Source organism: Brassica napus, chromosome A1 (assembly GCF_020379485.1).
Source record: "Brassica napus cultivar Da-Ae chromosome A1, Da-Ae, whole genome shotgun sequence".
In the NCBI taxonomy this organism is placed as follows: Eukaryota; Viridiplantae; Streptophyta; class Magnoliopsida; order Brassicales; family Brassicaceae; genus Brassica; species Brassica napus.
In genome coordinates this window covers 1,717,779-1,739,665 of record NC_063434.1, presented here as the reverse complement: position 1 = coordinate 1,739,665, position 21,887 = coordinate 1,717,779, and the positions used below count along the sequence as shown (strand labels likewise).

General features: G+C 34.3%; 4 protein-coding genes across 10 annotated transcripts; 2 read left to right on the top strand and 2 right to left on the bottom strand.

Moving 5' to 3' along the window:
* Window positions 1–47: 47 nt before the first annotated feature.
* Window positions 48–2,932, bottom strand: LOC106434744 (catalase-2-like). 3 transcript variants are annotated; one of them, XM_013875601.3, is made up of 8 exons: window positions 2,803–2,932; window positions 2,362–2,458; window positions 1,969–2,246; window positions 947–1,723; window positions 786–875; window positions 638–705; window positions 465–558; window positions 48–347 (listed from the first exon to the last, which is right to left on the bottom strand). In XM_013875601.3, exons 1-8 carry the CDS (start codon window positions 2,815–2,817, stop codon window positions 288–290), a joined length of 1,479 nt encoding a protein of 492 aa, XP_013731055.2. In that variant the 5' UTR covers window positions 2,818–2,932; the 3' UTR covers window positions 48–287. The 3 variants fall into 3 exon arrangements, with proteins under 3 accessions (XP_013731055.2, XP_048634843.1, XP_048634847.1); XM_048778886.1 differs by lacking the exon at window positions 2,803–2,932 and adding an exon at window positions 2,699–2,732; XM_048778890.1 differs by lacking the exon at window positions 2,803–2,932 and adding an exon at window positions 2,537–2,680.
* Window positions 2,933–10,068: 7,136 nt separating this feature from the next.
* On the top strand, window positions 10,069–11,652 carry LOC106452594 (aquaporin PIP2-7). Its single transcript, XM_013894786.2, has 4 exons — window positions 10,069–10,440; window positions 10,522–10,817; window positions 11,067–11,207; window positions 11,306–11,652. The coding sequence occupies exons 1-4, from the start codon at window positions 10,152–10,154 to the stop codon at window positions 11,423–11,425; spliced, it is 846 nt and encodes a 281-aa protein (XP_013750240.1). The 5' UTR covers window positions 10,069–10,151; the 3' UTR covers window positions 11,426–11,652.
* A 1,602-nt stretch (window positions 11,653–13,254) lies between these two features.
* Window positions 13,255–15,705, bottom strand: LOC106452692. Of its 5 annotated transcripts, none has more exons than XM_013895034.3 (4): window positions 15,567–15,705; window positions 14,829–14,896; window positions 14,545–14,695; window positions 13,255–14,457 (listed from the first exon to the last, which is right to left on the bottom strand). In XM_013895034.3, exons 3-4 carry the CDS (start codon window positions 14,669–14,671, stop codon window positions 13,472–13,474), a joined length of 1,113 nt encoding a protein of 370 aa, XP_013750488.1. In that variant the 5' UTR covers window positions 14,672–14,695; window positions 14,829–14,896; window positions 15,567–15,705; the 3' UTR covers window positions 13,255–13,471. The 5 variants fall into 5 exon arrangements, with proteins under 5 accessions (XP_013750488.1, XP_048634835.1, XP_022544958.1 ...); XM_048778878.1 differs by having other exon boundaries at window positions 14,545–14,713; window positions 15,567–15,619; XM_022689237.2 differs by lacking the exon at window positions 14,829–14,896 and having other exon boundaries at window positions 15,567–15,660.
* A 3,594-nt stretch (window positions 15,706–19,299) lies between these two features.
* LOC111213757 (putative F-box/kelch-repeat protein At4g35120) lies at window positions 19,300–20,774 on the top strand. The gene has a single exon (XM_022715587.2). The coding sequence runs from the start codon at window positions 19,592–19,594 to the stop codon at window positions 20,723–20,725; it is 1,134 nt and encodes a 377-aa protein (XP_022571308.2). The 5' UTR covers window positions 19,300–19,591; the 3' UTR covers window positions 20,726–20,774.
* Window positions 20,775–21,887: the final 1,113 nt, after the last annotated feature.

Here is a 21,887-nt window from a genome sequence, read left to right as displayed (position 1 = left end):
ATAAACTTGAGTTCGTTAAAAATTTAAATTGTAGACGTTTGTCAAGCTCTTTTCAAATAACACCGATTATTATAGATCTTTGATGTATTATTCTGATAAACATGAGACCTGTCTAAAGTCACAAAAGACAACACAGAAGGTTTAATATTACAACATAGCACATAAGATCCACATGATGAAATTTATATTACGGTATATCTGATCTCTTCCCCTCTTCTTTTCCATCTTTTTTTTTCTCTGCCTATTAGAAACACACAAGGACCAATCAAGAATCCTTTTCACTCATCTTAGATGTTTGGTCTCACGTTCAGACGGCTCGCCAGCTTCTGCCCCAGCGACTTGTCAGCCTGTTTTCACAAATAGTTTAACCATTGAGTATCAAAATGTTACAAACTTTCACAACTTTAACTGTTTAAGCTTTAGAGGATCAGTGATACTAAGATAGATCTACAGATTATATATACCTGAGACCAGTAAGAGATCCAGATGCTGCGGATTTCATGTGTGATGCGAGGGTCAGACAGAGCTTCAATCCATCTACGGATGAATCGTTCTTGCCTGTAGTCCAAATCAAACCATAAAACATTAAGAACATGTATTATGCATTGTATATCAGAAAAAAACAAACAATGGATACCTCTCAGGTGTGAAGGAACGGTATCTCTCTCCAGGCTCCTTAAAGTTGTTCTCCTTCTCAATAACACACTGCAAAAACGACATTGAACTTTCAGATCATATGTTCTTTTGGGTGAATAAGTCTTCAAAGGTTTGAGTTGATTACTGACCCTCTCACGTTTTCCAGCGCAGACTGCAGGTGGAGTTGGATACTTCTCAGCGTGACGAACCGGGTCATACCTCGATGGGAAGTAGTTAACCTGTACCAAACAACACTTCCTAAGATAATGTTCAAATATAAAGATAACGATTACTATCATATTGCATATACCTCCTCGTCCCTGTGCATGAAGTTCATGAACCCCTCATGATGGTTGTTATGGTGGGAACATTTGGGCGCATTAACCGGCAGCTGAAGGTAGTTCGGTCCAAGGCGGTGTCTCTGAGTATCGGCATAAGAGAAGACACGCGTCTGAAGCAGCTTATCATCAGAGTAGTATATCCCCGGAACAATGATAGCAGGACAGAAGGCAAGCTGCTCATTCTCAGCAAAGAAGTTATCAATGTTCTTGTTCAACACCATACGCCCAACGGGCTGAAGAGGCAAAAGTTCCTCAGGCCAGGTCTTGGTGACATCGAGAGGATCAAAGTCGAACTTGTCCTCATCAGCAGGGTCAATGATCTGGATAAGGAGCTTCCACTCAGGGTAGTTCCCAGCGGCAATGGAGTCGTAAAGGTCCTGAGTGGCGTGGCTGTGGTTGGTTCCTCCTACACGGACTGCATCTTCTTCTAGTAGAGACTTGACTCCGCAAGTTGGTTTCCAGTGAAACTTGACGTAGTGAGCTTTGCCGGATTTGTTGATGAGCATGTATGTGTTGACGCCTGAGCCTTCCATGTGTCTGTAGTCCTGTGGGATGCCGATGTCGTCGAAGAGGAAAGTGAACATGTTGAGGCTTTCAGGGTGGTGTGAGAAGAAGTCCATGACTCTCCAGTTCTCTTGGATGTGAGATTTTGGGTTTGGTTTGAGGGCGTGGACCATGTCAGGGAACTTCATCCCGTCTCGGATGAAGAAGACAGGGATGTTGTTTCCGACAAGATCAAAGTTTCCCTGCCAGCAAAGAATCATTTGTGCTTTAGTAATAATGTAGGAACTAAGAACCCATGTTCAAAAATCTACTATTTGCGCTAATATTATTGCTTAATTTAACATATTTAGACCTGGTTTTTAGAATGGTATAAACCGACTTGAATAGTAAATATTTTTAAAAACATTGTTTCTGTCCGTCGGCCCCTAAACCGATTTTTAGGACATTGATAACAACACAAATACAAGTTTGTTGGAAAAAAAATTACCTCTCTGGTGTAGAACTTGACTGCGAAACCACGAGGATCTCTCAATGTCTCGGGGCTTCCACGCTCGTGGATAACGGTAGAGAAACGGACAATGAGTGGAGTTTGAACGCCTGGAGCTCTGAGGAAGTCGGCACATGTGAGGTTGGAGATGTCATGAGTGACCTCGAAGAAACCTTTAGCACTGGCTCCTCTAGCGTGAACCACACGCTCGGGTATACGCTCCCTGTCGAAGTTGGCTAGCTTCTCGACCAGATGGTAATCCTCAAGAAGGATGGGACCTGACACAACAACACAATTAGAAGTGTAACTTAAACATTTATAGATTAAATTTTATTTAATTATTACATTTGATGAAACAGCCATAGTAAGATATATATATATATATATATATACCTCTAGGTCCAACGGTCATGGAGGAGTTGTTGTTCCATACAGGAGCACCAGAGTTGGTGGTGAAGAATGGAGAGTTGTAAGAACTCGCCGGCCGGTACTGCAATAATAAATCATCATTCATCAAAATCAACCAATGATTTGAAATAATCAACTCAACAAGAATCACAAGTCAAACCGTGATGACATAAATGAATCTCTATAAAACTTCAAGAAACCAACAAAGGGAAATGGAAGAGACAGAATCATTTGCATTAATCGGATTAGATTGACTAGAAGAAAGTCAAACATCCTCATCGACACCAATCGAGTACAGTTCTAGAGAGTAAGAATACGAAACTGACGCACGGGTGCAATACCAAAAGCTTAAACAGCATTTTGAACGGCGGCGAACGCATAAAAGACGAACGAGCTAGTGACAGAGAAAAGGGAGAGAGTTGTTACCTTGTAAGGATCCATATTCGTTGAGAGTGAGAGATTTAGGACAAGGAGATGGTGATAAACTGATAATTATAATATTTGCTTCCCCTATTTATAACGGCGTGTGCCTTTGAGCTTTAAAGCTTTTTTCTCTCTTTTCTATTACTCCCTCCGTTTTTTATTATAAGTCGTTTTAGAGAAACTTTTTTGTTCCAAATTATATGTCGTTTTCGGTTTTCTATGTAAAATTTATTAATAATTAATGTTGTATAACCAATGGTAATATATCTTATATTTTTCTATTGGTTGAATTGTGGTTAGGTAAATAATTAATGATGTTTTTGTTTAAAAAATATAAGAAATTAATGGTTTTCTTAATCTACGTGCATAGTTGTAAAACGATTTATATTAAAAAACGGAAGGAGTATTTTTTATTGCAGGGGAATTTTTGAAGGTTATCGTTTTCTTTTATTTTTAGATAAATATTTGGAAGAAATCAAATACTACAAAAAATATATTCTTTATTGTGGCGATAAGTTCAGGAACCTCACGAGATAGATAGATATAAAATGATTTTCTACTATTATTATTTTTGGAAGGATTTATTCTAGTTTCTTGTACGAATATTTCAGCTACAATAAAATGATCAAGTCAATTGTTATTCAGTAATGGACTAATGTATAGCTTTGCTCATATTAATCAATGGGAGAATATGGGCTATAATATTTGATTTTGATACAAAAGAATACAATTTTGATTATAACGCTTTCAAGTTTAACATGATATCCTTTTCCTAACGTGGAATAATGATTAAATAAAGTCAACTCCATCAAAACAGATGATAACTTATCTTACAATTTAAGCTATTCTATGTCATGAATCGAGGATGAATTCTATGGCATTTTTTTTTGTTGCTTCTGAAAATTATATCATTTATATGAATTCTAATTCGTTTATGTCCAATTTACGTCTAGATTTTTTTAACTGTATAATCTCTGGCTGTCGTATAACACGTACTGTACCTTCAACTATACGATAAATTACTACAGGGTCATCCACTCATCCTGATTTACATTCCCAAGACAAAGTAAGATAAGCTGAACCCAGGATGGATGATATTGTCAAAACTTTTTTTTTTTTTTTTTTCCATCTAAAAGTATATTATTACCAAAGATAAAAAACTACAAAAGATGCCACAGAAACAGGCCCAACTATTATATATGGTAGGAAGACAAAAACAAAATAAATATTGCAGTTTGCAATTTGGAGAAAGAACATATTATGAGGACGTCACGGAGCTGCGGTTCCTTATCCGATTCTTTTTGCCTTTTATCAGAAACCTTATAAGTGGTTTAGTATGGTTTTGGATGACGTGTATTGTTCTTTGGGTTCCACGTGTGATTGGTTAATGTGAACTCCCTAGGCTGGAGAATATGACCTCTTGAATTGATTTATTATTTCATGTTTTTGACCCTTGGGATATGCGGCGAGACGAGATTATCAACTCCCGAGTCCCGACACACCTTGGAAGCCTCTTGCCCATTCAGAAGGTTATATAATTTTTGGACGGCAAATTGGGTGAAAAATAAATTGTAATACAAACCCATTATGAGTAGACTATGGCCTAAAGGTAGAAATGCAATGTAAGGATATATAAATGGGCTGGAATATCGAAATGGCCCAACTATTAAAATTATACGCTTTAACAACTATTTCCCATTTTCATGGGATCATTAGATGTGTAATCTTGGTTTACGTCTGGTTTTCTCCAATTCTAACAAAATAGTAAAGTGACAAGGTTCTTGGTAAAGAGTTTTCTACATGCCACATTTTTGTTTGATAATTGAAACCACATATGTTGTCTGCAAACACCTCATTTGTTATTTGGGAGTATCAATTATACTGCTGAGTTTTATGCTGTTTTGTGATAAAATAGCTAGGCAACCGTCGGTCTTGGTCGTTAACTGGTTTTACAAGCTGTAGTAGCCTCTAATAATAGACTTTATTCGTTTTCTTCACAAGATTCACGTTGTCTCACTTGGTCCAGGTTCTTCTAAAAGAAAAAGATACAAAGACTTTTCTAGTTCCTCTGGTCGGCTGTTTCAGGCTTTTTCTCCACCTCCAAAAGTTGTTGCTAGAAGCTTGTAAACGTTTCATTTGCTCAACTTAAATTCCCCTTGTCACAGGCAACACTTTTAATTTATTTATTAACTATAACAAAATAATTGAAGAAAACAACAGAAAATCTAAAATATTGAGGAACACCCAAGTTTATTATGACAGAGAACTTTGTTTATGCATACAGTTTTTTCTAAAAGTGGTAAACTAAGGTAGACATACTATTTGAAATGATGTGTTATTATATGAAAACTCTAAGATCAAATGAAATTATAGATGCAATGTTGTAACCAGAAGCGTGCTTATAGTGTATTAAAAAAGACATTTGGCTCAAACCCGTAATTAATATAATTTTATTTGTAGTTTAATTTAAAATAATTTCTAATTTATTGGTTTAGATTTATTTTGAAAAACCGTTTCCACGAGAATTACACTATCTGATCATATGAAATCAACTATTTTTTTCTTAGATGATATAATTTTAGCATATTTACTTGAAAATTTATTCTTGTATAGTTTCAAATTTGTATATTTGATGAAGATGATATATTGTATCAGAAAATTATTTTCAATATAGTTAAAAATAAATTTACTTTTAAAACTTGTTTTAGACTATTTTCAATGTATTCTTCCATTTTTATTTCTAGAATAGAGAAACTCTATAATAGAGATGAGTTTTACTTCAATGAATTTCTCTAATCTCTACATATAGAACAAAATATAAAAGAATGTTATTTTTTCTTTATATATAGAAGAAAAAATAGTAGTTTCTATTTTAGAAGTAAAAATAGAAATATGTTGAAGTGATTTTGCTTATAAATACTATTATAGAAGTAGAAATAGAAATGTGTTGAAAATGTTCTTAGACCATTAAAATCTTTCTCGCGGCTCTGGTTGTAACCCAAAAAAAGTGGTCATGCTTAATGATGTTCTATGTTTTTCTTTGGTGTATGTATACGAAAACAAGAATCACTAAGCTAGCTTGATACACATAACACATTAGTTACAAATACCTATCAAACGACAAAAAGGACTATTTAGAGAACAATCCACAAAATGAACGAACAGTATTCGCTATTCATTTACCTTATGTATTAAACATATATTCCATCTGTTTTAAAGTAAAATTTTATTTTCAAAATAAGTGATGTTTTATGATTTTAATATAAATTTATTTTAAACTATTTTTTATTAGTTTAAATGTGATTAGATGTATTGGTAATAGTATTTTATTTTGAAAATATAAAAAATTAAATATTTTTTGATTTGTATGTTTAAATTTAAAACGACAATTAAAATAAAATAAAAGTAAGTATATATTATTATGATAAATAGTGCTTATTAAAGTACATTATGTGTCAATCAATAATTGAACCGTTAAAAGCATTGGTAAGTCTCCAAAGCAATAAATAATTTACCGATTTGTTCAAAAGTTGTTTACGTTAGAACTTAAAACTAGTGGCCGTTGGATGTGAATTAAAAACAAAAAAAAATATTCTGAAAAAGACAGATCTTATGGATCAATCTAGGCGTTACCAGATATGATATACGTGGCATGATATGTGTGGATGAAAGGAAGAGATCTGACCTGTCTTTTGCCCAACTGATGTGGAAGTAGTGACGTGGAAGTTTTGGAGATAAATACTGGCAAGCAAGGCTGCCCTTGTGGTAGGTCATTTCCTTGGACTCAAATTATTAGTGATAATCGTTTATGAAATTTAATTAGTTGATGTTCATCAAGTTGTATAATAATAATATCAAGCTCTTTCTTGTCTGGATGAAAAACATAATTAAAAGGATATGCAGCGAATTAATGTAATGATATGAATGTATGATGATGAGTCGTTCTCACATGCAATGATATCCAACCTCTTCTGCACCACGGAGATTTGAATCAGGCATGGATTATATTAAAACGCATAACCACCCCGTTGATTGTTTGTTTGTCTAAATTATATATGTATATATAGATACAGACTCCACATAGCTTTGGCTTGATCAAATTAAAGTTGAGTATATATATACAGATAATGAGTCAGACCTATACGATTTGACGATACAAATTACGTTAAAATGTTTAAGCTTACTTCATTTTCCAAATGTAATTTTGTTATAAGAAAACGCATACACATTCATGAAAAAGGAGGAAAATGATAATCAGTTTCCATGATTGCACAGCGACCTGGCATTTTATTTCGCAAAGACAGCATAATTTCAAATTAAATATTTCTTATGTACTATATACTTGCACGATAAATATTAATGAAAGTTATCCCTGTATCATAGAAAGCAAAAGTATTTCCATTACATGCTAATATATCATTCACATTTGCGTAAAAGTTAAGAATTAATAATTGGAAGTGATTAGGTAATAATTTAATAATGGATGTTATACAAAGAAAGTTGATCAGAGCTGGGAGGATAAGGACAAATGTTGTATTCACATATATAAATCGAAAGCAGAAGAGTATAGTACCATCATATTGTATACTTTTTGGCAACAGAATTAATAATTTATATTACTTTAGTTTTTTTTGTCAAATAAAATGAAAATCTACTTGGTTTTCGGAGTCGAGGCGGACCAAAACGATGATGATCCGTTGGGACTGGTTACTACGAGCCTTATTTCTTATTATCCCTTGGTTCCCTCTTTTAACTGGAGGGAAGTTGCTAGTTCTTGCGCTAATGATTTGTATTTATGCTATCCCTAGTTCTAATCACCGCTCTTGGACGAATGAATACGTGTAATGTAACACGCAAAAATAACCCACTCAAGCTTAGTGTAAAAGTAATCCATGATAATTTGCAAGTATATGTTTTTCGTATTGGCAGAAAGCCTGGTAGGTTTCGAGTTTTAGACCTTATTTTCAAATTTGATATACAGACATATTCTCTGAGACTTTAAGGAAAGCACTTGAACAAATTTCGTTAGAATCTTAATCAGCATGCAGAATATAAGCATCTACTAGTGAATTATATAAGCTTTGCAAATTTTGTCAAAGGTGCAACACACCATCAATCAAATTCAGTTTCCCTCTTTTTTTCTGGCTATGATAAATGATTCTTTTAGCTACCACTGACTATGCCTTTTTATGTTAATTAATCTCTAAACCCCAAAAATGTCTTTCTTGTATTATTATTTTGCATGTAGCTGCTAACAAATAGCTTAGATGGCTAAAACTTATAATCAGTTGGAAAATTAGTATTTGACCTAAACATACGTAACATGGTAAATAAATATAAAAGGAAAGTTGCCAACAAAAGATTTGGGAAAAGAGACAAAGATATCGATATAACCGTTGAGAAGGTTGAGCAAAAAGAGTTGGATGACAGGCTGACGAGAAAACCTTACACCTCATTTCTATCATTAACCCTCACATGGCTTGCCTGTCCATCTGGATCCCACGACCTTCTACTCCCTTTTTGTTATCTCCAAACTTTTCAAATAATTTAACCAAAAATACTAAGCAAAAACCACAGAACACATGGCTCTAACTATCTATCATCAGGCCTGTCTATCATCTCGCGTATTTAGTTGTTTTTATTATCTTACTGTTATATATAAGCAAGAAAAAAAATATTAACAATTCCAGAACAACAGAAGATTTTGTCCATGCACGTAGGAGCCCACCTTTGATTTCGTGTAATCACTATCATCCCTTATATACTAAAACACAAGTCACTCAACAAATAAATTTTTGACATGTGGAAAATGTTAAAATAAATATAGAAAAATACCAAAAAAAAAAAGAAAAACTGTAAATGCTTAAAAAGAAAAACAGTTTTATATTTCGTGACAAAAAAACAGTTTTGTATAGTAACTGATTTTTTTCTATGTAAAATAAAAATGCTAATATTTCTCCCACTACACCCATGATCCCACTATTTTTGAAACTGTGCATTTTTCACTGGATAAAATTAACTCACGATGTCCTAAATCTAAATTCATTTCTTCTTGCCAAATTTACAATTCTTACTAGATCCATACCGAAACAGTTCTGGCCAAACAGTAGCACAAGAATTAATAGTCTTCCAAAAATATTTTTTTCAATGAAAAGAGAAAAAAAAAGGGAATATAAACATGTTGTGGATTGATAGGCTTACCATGCAAAGTTGGAAAAACGAAGGTTATAGTCCGGGTTAGTGAAACTAAAAATGTCTATAATCTCCATGCTCAATTTTTTTTTTCATGAACTGAACTCTCTTCCAACCTATTTATAACTTTTTCTTCTTTTGTTTTGCTATTAGAAAGACAAAAAATCGGGGTTTAAGAAAGACAAGAAAGAAAGACTCTCATATCTAATCTCAGGATGATTATCCTTAGTTTATAGATGCTTTTACAATTTTATAGAATATTATTTTTGTTTGCTTAAGAAATAACCTACACATTCTATTTTTATTTTTCTTATATATTGTTCCTTATCTTTTCTTATATACATGGAGAAGAAATAAAAGATAACAAGTGATACTGACACAATTATTTAGAAAATAAGGTTAATATTTTTACTGTTTTTCCAAGATATATGTTTTCTCTGAATTCTTATATCTAATAATTTATTTGCTGGTTTTTAAAAAGAGAATTCAATATTTTACAATTATCTAGCGTCTTTTTTTTTGACTCGATACAATTATCTTGCGTCTATATTGAAAAATGGTAAATATAAACCAAAGTTTTTATTTTGTTTTAAGTTTATCACTGATAAACCTCAAAAATAAAATTTCTTAGGTTTATATTCAAAAATAACATTTAGTTTACCTGTAAACTCTCCATATTATATCTAAAAATATTTTTTACATATTAGTGCCCGTACGTAGTACGGGAAATAACACTAGTATACTCTAAATTACTAAAAAAAAAATTTGAACTATACTGTCTTATTAGTGATTGAATGATCGTATGCCTTCTTGTTTCTTCATTATTACCTTCAACGCGACACATTTATTTACTGTGTTACTATGTTAGTAGTAGTTTACAAAGTAATTAACTGACATTTATATTCCCAAAAACTCAAGAAGCTTTCCATTAACACACCATTAGTACAAAGTAATGATTTTTAGCAGAGTTGTTTAGATTTAATCATTTAAATATATTACTCACAAAACACAAACACAATACCGAAAATACCCTCGGCTTATCCATGGAGCACTGCAAGATTCTTTTCCTCCCCTTTTAAAACCCAGAGGAGAGACACTGTCGTCTTCACACAATTCAGACAAAACTCCATAGCTGTCTAGAGAGGAAGAACTAAAAAAAAATGTCGAAAGAAGTGAGCGAAGAGGGACAAACACACAGCCATGGGAAAGACTACGTCGACCCTCCACCAGCTCCCCTCCTCGACATGGGAGAGCTCAAGTCTTGGTCTTTCTACAGAGCCCTCATCGCCGAGTTCATCGCCACACTCCTCTTCCTCTACGTCACCGTAGCCACCGTCATCGGCCACAAGAAGCAAACCGGTCCTTGCGACGGCGTTGGTTTGCTCGGTATCGCTTGGGCCTTCGGTGGTATGATCTTCGTCCTCGTTTACTGCACCGCCGGCATCTCTGGTAAGTGTTTAAAGACTCAACCTTTACGTCTAATCACTTAGTTAAATTTTGTTACTAATCTCTTTGTTTTTTTGTTGGCAGGTGGTCATATTAACCCAGCTGTGACGTTCGGTCTGTTCTTGGCGCGTAAGGTGTCTTTGGTGAGAGCTGTTGGGTACATGATAGCTCAGTGTCTTGGAGCTATCTGTGGTGTGGGGTTCGTGAAAGCTTTCATGAAGACTCCTTACAACACTCTCGGTGGGGGAGCTAACACTGTTGCCGACGGTTACAGCACCGGGACTGCTCTTGGAGCTGAGATTATTGGGACGTTCGTTCTTGTTTACACCGTGTTCTCTGCTACTGACCCTAAGAGAAGCGCTCGTGACTCTCACATCCCCGTAAGTGTTCTGTTTCTGATAAAGTTTAGAGCTTTATGTATAATAATCTTAAATGGGTCTGTTTAGTTTATGTTAATGTTTGAATCTCTCTGTTGGGTTTTATTATTAATCTAGTAATAGTCTTAAAATGGGTAGTCTGAACTCTGAATAAAGTTTGAATCTTTTGTGTTAAATTTTTTTTTGTTTTAATCTCAAGTGGGTTTGTGTAATGAAGATTCTGATAAACTTTATTTTTTTGTTTCTGAATAGGTTTTGGCTCCACTTCCTATTGGATTTGCTGTGTTCATGGTGCATTTGGCTACCATCCCCATCACTGGAACTGGAATCAACCCAGCGAGGAGCTTTGGTGCTGCTGTTATCTACAACAACGAGAAGGCGTGGGATGACCATGTAAGTTATTAGTTTATCTCGTACATCATCAGTTCATCACCACCTTTTTATCTAATGTTTTGACTAATTAAATGTTTGGTGATAAAAACGTTACGCAGTGGATTTTCTGGGTTGGACCGTTCGTGGGAGCACTAGCAGCAGCAGCTTACCATCAGTACATTTTGAGAGCTGCAGCAGTTAAGGCCTTGGCCTCATTCCGAAGCAGTGCAACCAACTGATGAATGAGAGGAAAACAACTTTAAGATTCGTTATGCTTTTTATTTTTATTTGTTGCTTTATTTGTGTGTTAATGAGAGAGAGAGCTTAAGTTTGGTGGATTGATTATTATGTTAATTATGGAATGGGTGCATGGTTTTTTCCTACCTACTTTGTTAGCTTTTCAATATGTAGTTTAGTCTGGTGTGTCTTGAGAATCATTTTAATTTGTTAGTTATATCCTTCTCTACATCCAGTTCAAAACAGTATGATCTCACCAAATTTAAAGCCTATATTGAATTCACAAATTTTGAAAAGATTATTATAAGCGTTCAAAAATATATAAATTTCGGCTGAACCCATTGTATGGTGTAGGAGAGGTGTAGTGGGTCTTCGGTTTCAATACCCTCTGGTCTTCTTCTCGATAGTTCCACCGAAACTGGATTCCATTTTCCATGATTAACTTTTTCGATAATTGACAAAAGCTAAGAAAAAATGTTCATTCTTTTTAGTATTTTCTGCTGATTGTAAAATTAATATATTAAGCTTAATAAAGAAAGACTATCGATATTTTTTTTGTATTAGTGAATGAATTAAGCAGACAAGAAACGAGACACTAAACCCATTTCTCCACCGCACTCAGCTTCTCAACGCGTGTCGATTAGCTAATTATCATCACACATGGGCAACTTCACATCCGAATATACCGGTATTAATTTTCTTCTACAGTTTCATGTACTATAATAGTTTAAAATTTTATAAACCCACCCAACACGTCTATGTTTGGATCTTTGGGGGAAATTATCTGCATTCAAAACTATACCAAAAACAGCTGAATCGTAGCATTTTCTAATAAAAATAATTGAATCATGAATTGGACTAAACAGTAATTTTTCTAAAAACGATCACAATCACGTATGTGAGGGGGTAGAAACGATGTCACGTCTCGTCTTTTCAGTAAAGTGAGACACGGAGAGGTGAGAGAGAAGGGACCACAACAGTAGCCTAGCCGTTATGATCTTTTTTTTTTGTTCTTCGTTATCTCTTCTTGTTAGCTTCCAATATAGTCCACTCGTTTTGAAGTTTGTTAACCCTAGCAGCTGAGGGACCACTTGCTTATAGTATTATTTGGGCCGTAAGGGTTTTGTTTTCAGTTCCTTTCTAGGTTCTGGATAACAGCAATGTTGCAAGTTGTAATAAATAAACCATATTATCTTTGGAAGCAAGCGACTTGAAATGATTTTATTATTTCAGAATTATTCGCAAATAATTACAAAAAAAAAACAAGAAACATAAAGATTCGTTGTCAATGTGATTTCAAGGGACAACCAATTTGTTTTTGATATCATCTGCTGTTAAAATTTTTGCTCTCACTATTAGTTAAGACTTAAGACTTGACTCTAACGAGGTTCTTTGATTATTACTCTTGTGCCATAACAAACTCTTGTGGAAATGCTGGTACAATTCTGGCGGTTTATGATTAGTCTCCGGTTTTATGAGTAAAACTAAGGGAGCTGCTGGTTGGGCCACGGTGCAGTGGGCTCTGTGTAAAGCCCACATGAGTAACTGAAGCTTAATGGCACTGTCGCCAATACAAATTTGTTGGTTAATGTGTTGCAACTGTTCACAAGCAGATGAGAAGTGAATACAAATCACAAGAGTCGTAATCCACAAGTGTCGTTGACATTTTTAATACAACCAAAAAGTACTATTTAAATATGCAACTAATTTTGAATTTTGACTAAGGAATAAACTAAAACATTGGCAAAACAACCATTTTTATATATTAGCAACAAACAAAAAAAAGACTTCAACACCTTCACAAGTTACTACTAACAAATAAACATTCACCTTGCATCACAAAGCCAAACATATTTATTTATTAGCAACAAACAAGATATCTCAACAAAAAGATAGGCTTCAACACCATCACAAGTTACTACTAATAAGTAAACATTCACGTTAGTGAAAAAGCTTTCCCATATACTTAAAGCCTAACCTGTTGAAAAACAACTCGTTTAGAGTATTTTTTGATTTTGTGCTTACTTACTACTAACAACATCACAATCTCACATAAGCTCATCTAAAAACGTTTTGCCTTTAAACTTCTCCATTTTAAATCCCATTTTCTCCATCCTCGACCGTTCCCTCTCCATCTCGACCATCACGGCCCGTGTCTCCATGATCCTCAACCTCGCTTTGCCCACTTCCTCCTCCAACCGAACCAAACCCGCTTCTTGAGCTTCGAGCTCCTCTCTCTTAGCCTTTACTAAACCCTCTTGCCTCTCTTTCTCACTCTCTGCATGTTCTTGAAACCGCGCAAACTCCTCAAGAACCGAACGTAGCCAAGCCACTTCGATGTTCACAGACTCCAAGTCTTTGAGAACCGCGAGCATCTCTTTGACTTTGACTTTAGTCAACTGCCCGACAGGAGTTGACCTGAGTTCTTGCATTAACGAGCATAAACACTCGAGGTAACGGGACCGCATGGAGTCTGACTCCAGCTTACAGTTCTGAGCAATGTCTCCTTGTTTCTCGATGATAGCGGTTAGAATTGCGGACGAACCAGACCTCACTCGGTATTTTCCGACAGAGACAAAAGTGTCGGACATAACTGATTCAAGATCGAGCTCTACTCCAATCTCATTGTTGTAACCATCATCATCGTTATAATCATCACTGCTCTCTCTTTCATGCTGTATTGGAGAGCTTAGGAGATTAAACAGTGTAGTTTCAGTCTTCACGTTGTGTTCTTGCTTTCCTGGTTTAGGTGAAAGAGGAATGATCTGAGAGAGTTTCACCTCCGGTTTGTGCTTATAGAAGTCATCCGGGTCAGTGGATGAAGAAGAGGAGAACGACTTATCCGAATCAGAAACGTTCTTGTTCTTGACGGCAACAGGTGGAGGCACCGAACGATGAGCCTTTGGGGTATTAGCGTTTCCAAAACCGCCTCCACCGTTTTGGTAAGGCTTTGCAGATAACGGTGAAAGCGGTTGAGAGTGTGTTTCCTTCTTTTTCCTACCGAAACTCCCTGAGAAGCTAAGAATCTTTGAACCTGTAATAAAAACAAGAATCAGAATACATATACTAAAGCCAAAAAATAAATAGCAAAAACAAAACAATAATTAGAATAAGCTTTTACCTTGCTTCTTAGGGGTCTTCTTGATCACATGGCCTTGAGCAATTCTCTCTAAACAAGCTGAAGCACATTCATGGAAAGGATTGGCAGAATATACGCAATCCGGATGAGCTTGTTGATTGAAATTCATAGCTTTTGATGAGTGTCACAGCTTCTATCAGATGTAAACAAACTGTAATCAATACCTTATAAGACACTTCAACTTGGTGGGGTATGTGTATAAAAGGTCAAGGCTGTACTCCATGATTGCAACAAATAGGTGAAAAAGATTAGACACTTGGACTTACAGTAGACAGACAACAAACTCCAACGATATTTGATTCCTTTCAGATTTCACCAACCCTCTCACCCACTCCTTTATATGAAAGAAAATGTAAAGAGAATGAAGCGAAATGCAAAAAGTAGAGAAAGAGAGAGAGAAAGAGAGAGAGAGAGATTCACCAAACATATCCAGAAAGAAATTTCTGAAGACAAATGGTGTGAGTTTAATCCCCACAAAGACCGATCACATCTTAAAATATTAAGGTAGAAAGATATAAAACACGACTTTTCATCTTGGTTTTGTCGCGGACCGACACAAATTTTTTTTTGTAAACTAAACCGACCACAATTTTGTAAGTACAATTTTCCAGTGTCTAAATTTCAACGGAGGAAGCACTCATTTATTGACTAAGACCAGAGTTAAAAAGTAAGATTATTTTGACCGGCTTGTTTGTTTTGAATTAGACAAAATAAACTTGAAGGTCCACCTTCTGGATAATATTTTGAGATTTTTAGAAAGATGAAATTTCATTTTCATTGATTGTATTCTTCTGTCACAAATTTTCTCTAGCAAATAAACAGAGCATATAGCAATAAAACAGTATCCATCATTCTCATCATCGACCATCGATTACATCATAAAAACTAAAGCAAACCCACGGTTCTAATCAAGAACAAGAATCAATCTATTGATCAAAGTATATTCACATAATTGCAATTTACATGCAGAGAAATGATAAGAGACAGAGAGGGGAGAGAGGTACCAGGAGAAACAGAAGAGGGAAAGAAAGATGTTGATCAGAGAAAATGAATAAAATGTTTGATTTTTTCACAATTTAACAGTTGTATTTATATGTGGTTGTGCATATTATAAGGCTGTACATGTGACATTGTCTTTTGTATAATATTAACTAGGTTAAGATCCGCGCCTTGCGCGGGATGAACATTATATATATAAATTATTTTATATACTATATGTTTATAACATATTATGAAATAATAAATATATATTGAATAATTAGAAGGTCATTATCTACTACTTATATAATTAAATTGGTGCAAACATATAAATAAATTTTATAAATCGAAAAAAAAAATTTCTTCTATTTGATATGATATATAATTAAATTTAAATGATAGTAACATATATGTGGCATATTTTAATATTAATATTTATTAGGTGATGCTTTTTGCTCATTTTTTTTATCATTTGTATCTGTTATAGCAAAAAGTTTAATTAGTGATAACAAAATTTTCACTGTGGGATTAATGGTTTAAATAATTTATAATATTTTAAAAAATTAAGTTGTCAATATTTTTCAAATTGTTTATCAAAAGATGTTCAAAGTAAATTTCAAAATTAAGATATTTATGTATTTTTATATTATTTTTTAATTATTTGTATCATTTCATAACAAAAGTTTTAAATCATAGATCACAAAATTTGAATGTGAAACTTTTAACAGTTTTAGTAATTTATACTTGTTTTTAAAAATTCAAAATATAATATATAAATAATTTTTTTTAATTTTTATTATATGATTACTATGATTGTTTAATTTATTTTAATAGCTTAAAATGAAACAAATATAAATATAATACACACTTATTTTTATCAAATCTTTATTATTCAAAATCATTAATTGTTATATATACTTTAGCCACATTAGGTAATTCCGTAATCTTATTTAAGGAAATAATGAAGCACATTAATAATGTATTTATTGTGGTTTAATAAAAAGCTTATTATATATTTAGATGTACCAACCTATTTCTCTAATGATTCTAGGAATCATTCTAGTGATGACATGTGGCTACAAAAAAATGTTGCAATGTTTCTCAAATAATATATAAGGGATATGATGATGATTTGACCAAAGCCATAGTACTATTAAATGAAGAAATAGTAGTTGAAGTTGCTTGGAGATTTGAGCATTAATTGAAAGATTGTTGGAAACGGCAATCCATCAGACCTCATTAATCTTTGTGGATATAAACGTTGGACGGTTACACTGAGAACAACAGTAGAGCACTTCCAATGGTTTTTTTTTTTTTTCCGCCAAGGTGATTTTTATATTAATCCAACGGATCAAGCCCAGACGGCCGAAGCCCAAGTACACAAAGTGCTAAAAAAAACAAACGACCCACTAACATAATGGGCTACAGTAATAACAGCCGAAGCCCAAGAAAAGTAGACGGCCCAAAAGCCCAAACATTTAACCCGAACAGCTTGCCCTCGGGTCGCGACAAGGAGGCTGGGAATTGCACACGTGTAAGAATCTGGGCCATCAGCATGACACGCGTCACCCGCCTCAACTTGATCTCACCCCCTTCGCACAGCCGCCGGAACTTGCCACCGACAACCTCGATTCACCGGAGCTCAGAACCTGAAGAGCCTCCGGCGTAAACCATAACCATTCTACTCCGCTCTGTCTTCTCGCCGGAGAGATCCATCGCTCTAACGAGATCTCCTCCGACTATGAACCACCACAAACCCAAGACAGGCGAGCCGAGAACCGCTACCAGAAGCAAACCGTACTTCTCACACCTCAATCTAGACACCACAACCCAAAGGACCTCGGGTTTCAAGACGGCAGCGCGGAGCTTTATAAGCCTCCACTCTCCGTGACCAAAAGCCGGCGAAGACAGATCTGAATGAGCCTCTCCTTCCCGGAAGCTAGAGCGGCGACGGTGAATCTGAGAAAGCTTTCACCTCCCGCAAAAGACCGGCATCGATGAAACTAGGGAAGCCTCCATCTCCCGGAACACACTACCTGAACATGCAAGCCACTCCCATCTCCGTCGGGAACCTCCAATCGCTCGCGTCGTTACTCCAGAAGCTGAGCCACCGTTGAGGATGGTTGCAGTACCAGAGCTCCGACAAGGCGGTCGATGACGGAACTGCGAAGAGGGAGCGAAAGGAGACAACTTATAAAAAAAGAGGAAGGGTTCCGGCGATGGCACGCACGCTCACGCGCCGGCCATACGCCGGACCCGAACAGAGATCTGGTTTCTCTCTCTCTTTTCTCTCTCTCTCCCTTAATTTAATTAATTAATAAATAACCATATCCGCACTTCCAATGGTTAGAAACCATAAATATTTCTTGAAACAAAAAAAAAATTAATATTAGAACTTTTTATTTTTATATATTTTTAAACTAGTTAATGTGTCTTTTTAATATCCAATAGTTTTGTAAGAACTCATAACTAATATTAATTTTTGCTTATTCTTTTTATTAATTTCATTTTTTTAAATACTAAAAACTCTTTCTAATACTAGCAGTGCTCTTGAGACTAAAAAACCTCCTTGAACTAGAAGAAAATATGATTCCATTCAAAGCAAAAAAAGAAGAAGAATACATAGCGGGTGAGGGGCTGTAAACTAAACAAGTCATTGCATGAACCTCATCACGCGCGTGTCATTGCTTGCGTCACAAGTGAGAATAAGTTAGTTTAGGCTTTTGATCTCACGAAGGATCAAGGATTCAAGATTAACCGTATAATAAAAACATTAATGTTTACATTTGCATTAAAATAGTGAAAATAAAACAAATAATCATACAGTTTTCCCTTTTTCACATCATCAAATTAAAATCTCAGTTTTAGATATGTTAATTTCATAAAAATAACTAAACAAATTATTTTTATATATAGTCCTCTAAAGATAGAAAATAATCTTGATTACATATACCCAATTCATATTTTAAAAGATATAGTTTCAAATAATTAAATAAAACCTTAGCAAGGTTTTATGAACATAACTACATGCTATCATAATCTACGTATATGTTACTTCTATTTGAAATTTTGATATAATATAAAATATCCCTTAGAGCTTATACTTGACTTTTTTTTAGCATGTGGGATAAATTTGAATGAATCTTAAAGATAGTAGAATCAATGTATAAACAAACGCTTGATTTTTTATTATGTGGAGTAAATCTGGATGATGCTAAAGGGATCATGGAGATTTGCTAAGACATACTGTATGATTCCATCCTAAAGAGGAGCATTTTCTTAAACGATTAGTCAAAGTACGTGTTAGTGATTCGCTAAGGAACCACATTAACTGCAAAATCTGATAAAAGCATATTTTGTCTTTTTTTTGGAGTATATATATATTTTCTTGAAATGACGCAACCCTTGATTTCATTTGATTTAGTAGCACAACTAGACAGCTTCGAAATGCGAGTAATCCAGAAGCGATAAATTCTAGTGCTGGTTTTATTTAAGGGAACATGAAATGATTTTTATCACTTAATGCAAATCCTCTACATAAATCATTAACAACCACTATAATCCAACCAAATATTCTATCGACGTGTTAGGTGAAATATTTTTTTAATTCACGGTTGTTTATTTTATGTTCACCATATTTTGTTTACTTTTTCATGATATTCAAATACATATTTCCGGTGGTTCTATTGAATATATTTTAACAGGGTGGATTTACTTTTTTTTTTTTTCAATGAGAGGGTTTGTTTTAAAAAAAAAAGGGTAAATGCCTCTCTCTCTCTCAACAACAAAAGTCAAATCTCTATATTTTAGTTCATACTACAGATTCAAACTAATCTTCAAACCGGTGGTTCAACTGAATGTTATTTTAATATGCCAGTTTAGTATTTTACTTTTAATCCAGGGACTTGCTTTTAAAAAAAGAAGGTCAAAGACCTTTCTTTTTCAACAAGGAAAAGGTCAATCTTCTTTTATTTATAGGGTTGTTTTAACGACTTAAAACCCTAGTAGAAGACGAATCCTACAACAGTGAAACGAAAACCCCAGAGGACACATGACGAATAATCCTATCGCTCCACCTCGTAAGAAAAAAAAGAAGACGAAGAAGCCTCCATCGTTTTCATCAATTCCAGATGATGTCATTGTGAATATCTTAGCTCGGATCTCGAAATCTCACTACCGTTCCCTCTGTTTAGTCTCCAAAAACTTCAACTCTCTTCTCTCTTCTCCAGATATCTACTTTGTTCGATCCCTAATCGGTAACACAGAAGCTTGCCTCTACGTGCGCCTATGGGTACGAACTCCCTCCTCCGGTCATCGTCATAGGTGGTTCACTCTCGGCTACCGTCAGGGTCAGTTAACTTTAGTACTGGTAAGAGCACTCTCTTCCTCGTATTCACCTGACCGGTTAAACTCAACCACTGTAGCCGTCCATTCCGAAATCTACCAGATAGGCGGAAGCAACGAGAACAAGCCGACCAGAGCCGTTAGAGTTCTTGATTGTCGGAGTCACACGTGGCGTAGTGCTCCCGACATGAAGGTGGCTAGGAAACACGCAATGTCTTACTTTTTAGATGAAAAGATATATGTGATTGGGAGATGCAAAAAGACAAAGGAAAAAATGAGTTGGGGTGAGGTTTTCGACCTAAAGACTCAGACTTGGAAGCCGTTGCCTAAACCTCCTAGTCATGATAATTACGTCGATGGTGCAGTTTTTGGAGGAAGGCTATACGTTTTCACCATAAACAACGAGAAGTATGCATATGATCCTACAGAAGAAAGTTGGGTACAAGAGGCGGGGTTTGAGGGTCTAGAAGGTATAACTGGACCTTGGTGCATTATGGGTAGTTTAATATTTGCTGAATATCACCGTATGTACGTTGGGTATGACGCAAGCAATGGAAAGTGGTTAATGGTTCATGGTTTGGATGAGGTTCACACGAAACGTACTAAAAATTCCAGAACGATTCAGTTAGTTAACCATGGTGGGAAACTGGTAATAATATGGGATGTGTGGCATATGTGTCCGAGGGAACACAAGAGTATTTGGTGTGCGGTGATTAGCTTGGAGGAGCGTTTGACTCAATCAGGTAATATCTTGTTGGGGAAGGTCGAACGGTGCAATGTTGTTTTGGATTTAGTCCACAAGTCATATAAGCTATCAAGCTGCCAATCGGTTTTGGTCTGAAACTCATATGTTTGCTTTCAACATATTATATTTCTGATAAGATTCCATTATGCACTTTAGTCTCTTTTTTTTTTTTAACTTTTTCTTATGTTTAAACTCTTTTGTAAGATTTTTATGCTTTTTTCTAAGTCTCGATGATACGATACTATGAATTGTCAATGATTAATATTGTTGCAATGGTGTTGGCCTCATGTTATATTCTTATAACATATCAATTGCCAAAACATCTTTTTCTTCTTTTTACATTTTCTCATGAGATGCACCTAACTTAGTTTAAATTAATAAATTAACAAAACTAATGTGAATTTTATATGATTACTAAAAAATATATATATATAATGTATTGGATTCTATTTTTTGAAGGCCTATAAAAGAGGGGCATGTTGAATAAAATTAAAACTATTTACAATGGGCCTATTGAATTTTTAATTCAACAATTGAATCTTTACAATGATCCTTGAAAACTCAAAATTGTTAACGTGGATTCAATTGTGTTGAAAGCATTCAACTAGTTGAAAACAAGAAAAGTGAGACCACACGGAAACATGTCATAGTATAGAGCATTGATTTTTTTTTATTTAAATATAAATTGTATATATAATTTTTATTATTGGTTACCTATAACTTTTTGGTATTTCTTTTTACTCTAGTTAATTTATTTGATTGTAAAATATTTTTTTTATATATTATTTTAATATCAAAATTTATTATTTTAAAATCTCTATAAATAGATATTCGTTTTGTTTTATTTGGACACCAAAAAAATATTTTTATAAAATATATTTCAAGAATCATTATTTTACTATTTGTTCACTATTCAAAAATATAAAAATAGATATTTTGTTTTAAAAAGTCTTGTAATTATTAGATATTTTAATTGAATTACATTTTAATATTTTTAGTATATAAATATATATAAATATATAAAATAGTGGAATAAAGTATTATTGTAGAGAAAATTTATATAAATGATGCATTAATAGGTGGAAAAGGGAAGCTGGTGTGGATTGTGAAAAATGTAAATTAGGGTGTTGAATCTTTACCTTCATTATTGATAGTTTTAGATTAAAAGGGCTTCCACATGAATGTCCAGTTTAGTACATTACTTTCTTTTTTTATCAAAAAAAGTATTAGTACATTATAATACGGGGACTTGCTATTA

What these genes read in the sequence shown, in the direction of transcription:
- LOC106434744 (XM_013875601.3), bottom strand. An exon ending in TCAAGTTCTACACCAGAGAG is followed by an intron (nt 1,724 to 1,968) that starts GTAATTTTTTTT and finishes CTTTGCTGGCAG; the next exon opens with GGAAACTTTGATCTTGTCGG. An exon ending in CGTTCCTTCACACCTGAGAG is followed by an intron (nt 559 to 637) that starts GTATCCATTGTT and finishes TTTGGACTACAG; the next exon opens with GCAAGAACGATTCATCCGTA.
- LOC106452594 (XM_013894786.2), top strand. Translation starts at nt 10,152, where the DNA reads ATGTCGAAAGAAGTGAGCGAAGAGGGACAAACACACAGCCATGGGAAA. An exon ending in CTCGTGACTCTCACATCCCC is followed by an intron (nt 10,818 to 11,066) that starts GTAAGTGTTCTG and finishes GTTTCTGAATAG; the next exon opens with GTTTTGGCTCCACTTCCTAT. An exon ending in AGAAGGCGTGGGATGACCAT is followed by an intron (nt 11,208 to 11,305) that starts GTAAGTTATTAG and finishes AACGTTACGCAG; the next exon opens with TGGATTTTCTGGGTTGGACC.
- LOC106452692 (XM_013895034.3), bottom strand. Translation starts at nt 14,671, where the DNA reads ATGAATTTCAATCAACAAGCTCATCCGGATTGCGTATATTCTGCCAAT. An exon ending in GAAGACCCCTAAGAAGCAAG is followed by an intron (nt 14,458 to 14,544) that starts GTAAAAGCTTAT and finishes TTTTTATTACAG; the next exon opens with GTTCAAAGATTCTTAGCTTC.
- LOC111213757 (XM_022715587.2), top strand. Translation starts at nt 19,592, where the DNA reads ATGACGAATAATCCTATCGCTCCACCTCGTAAGAAAAAAAAGAAGACG.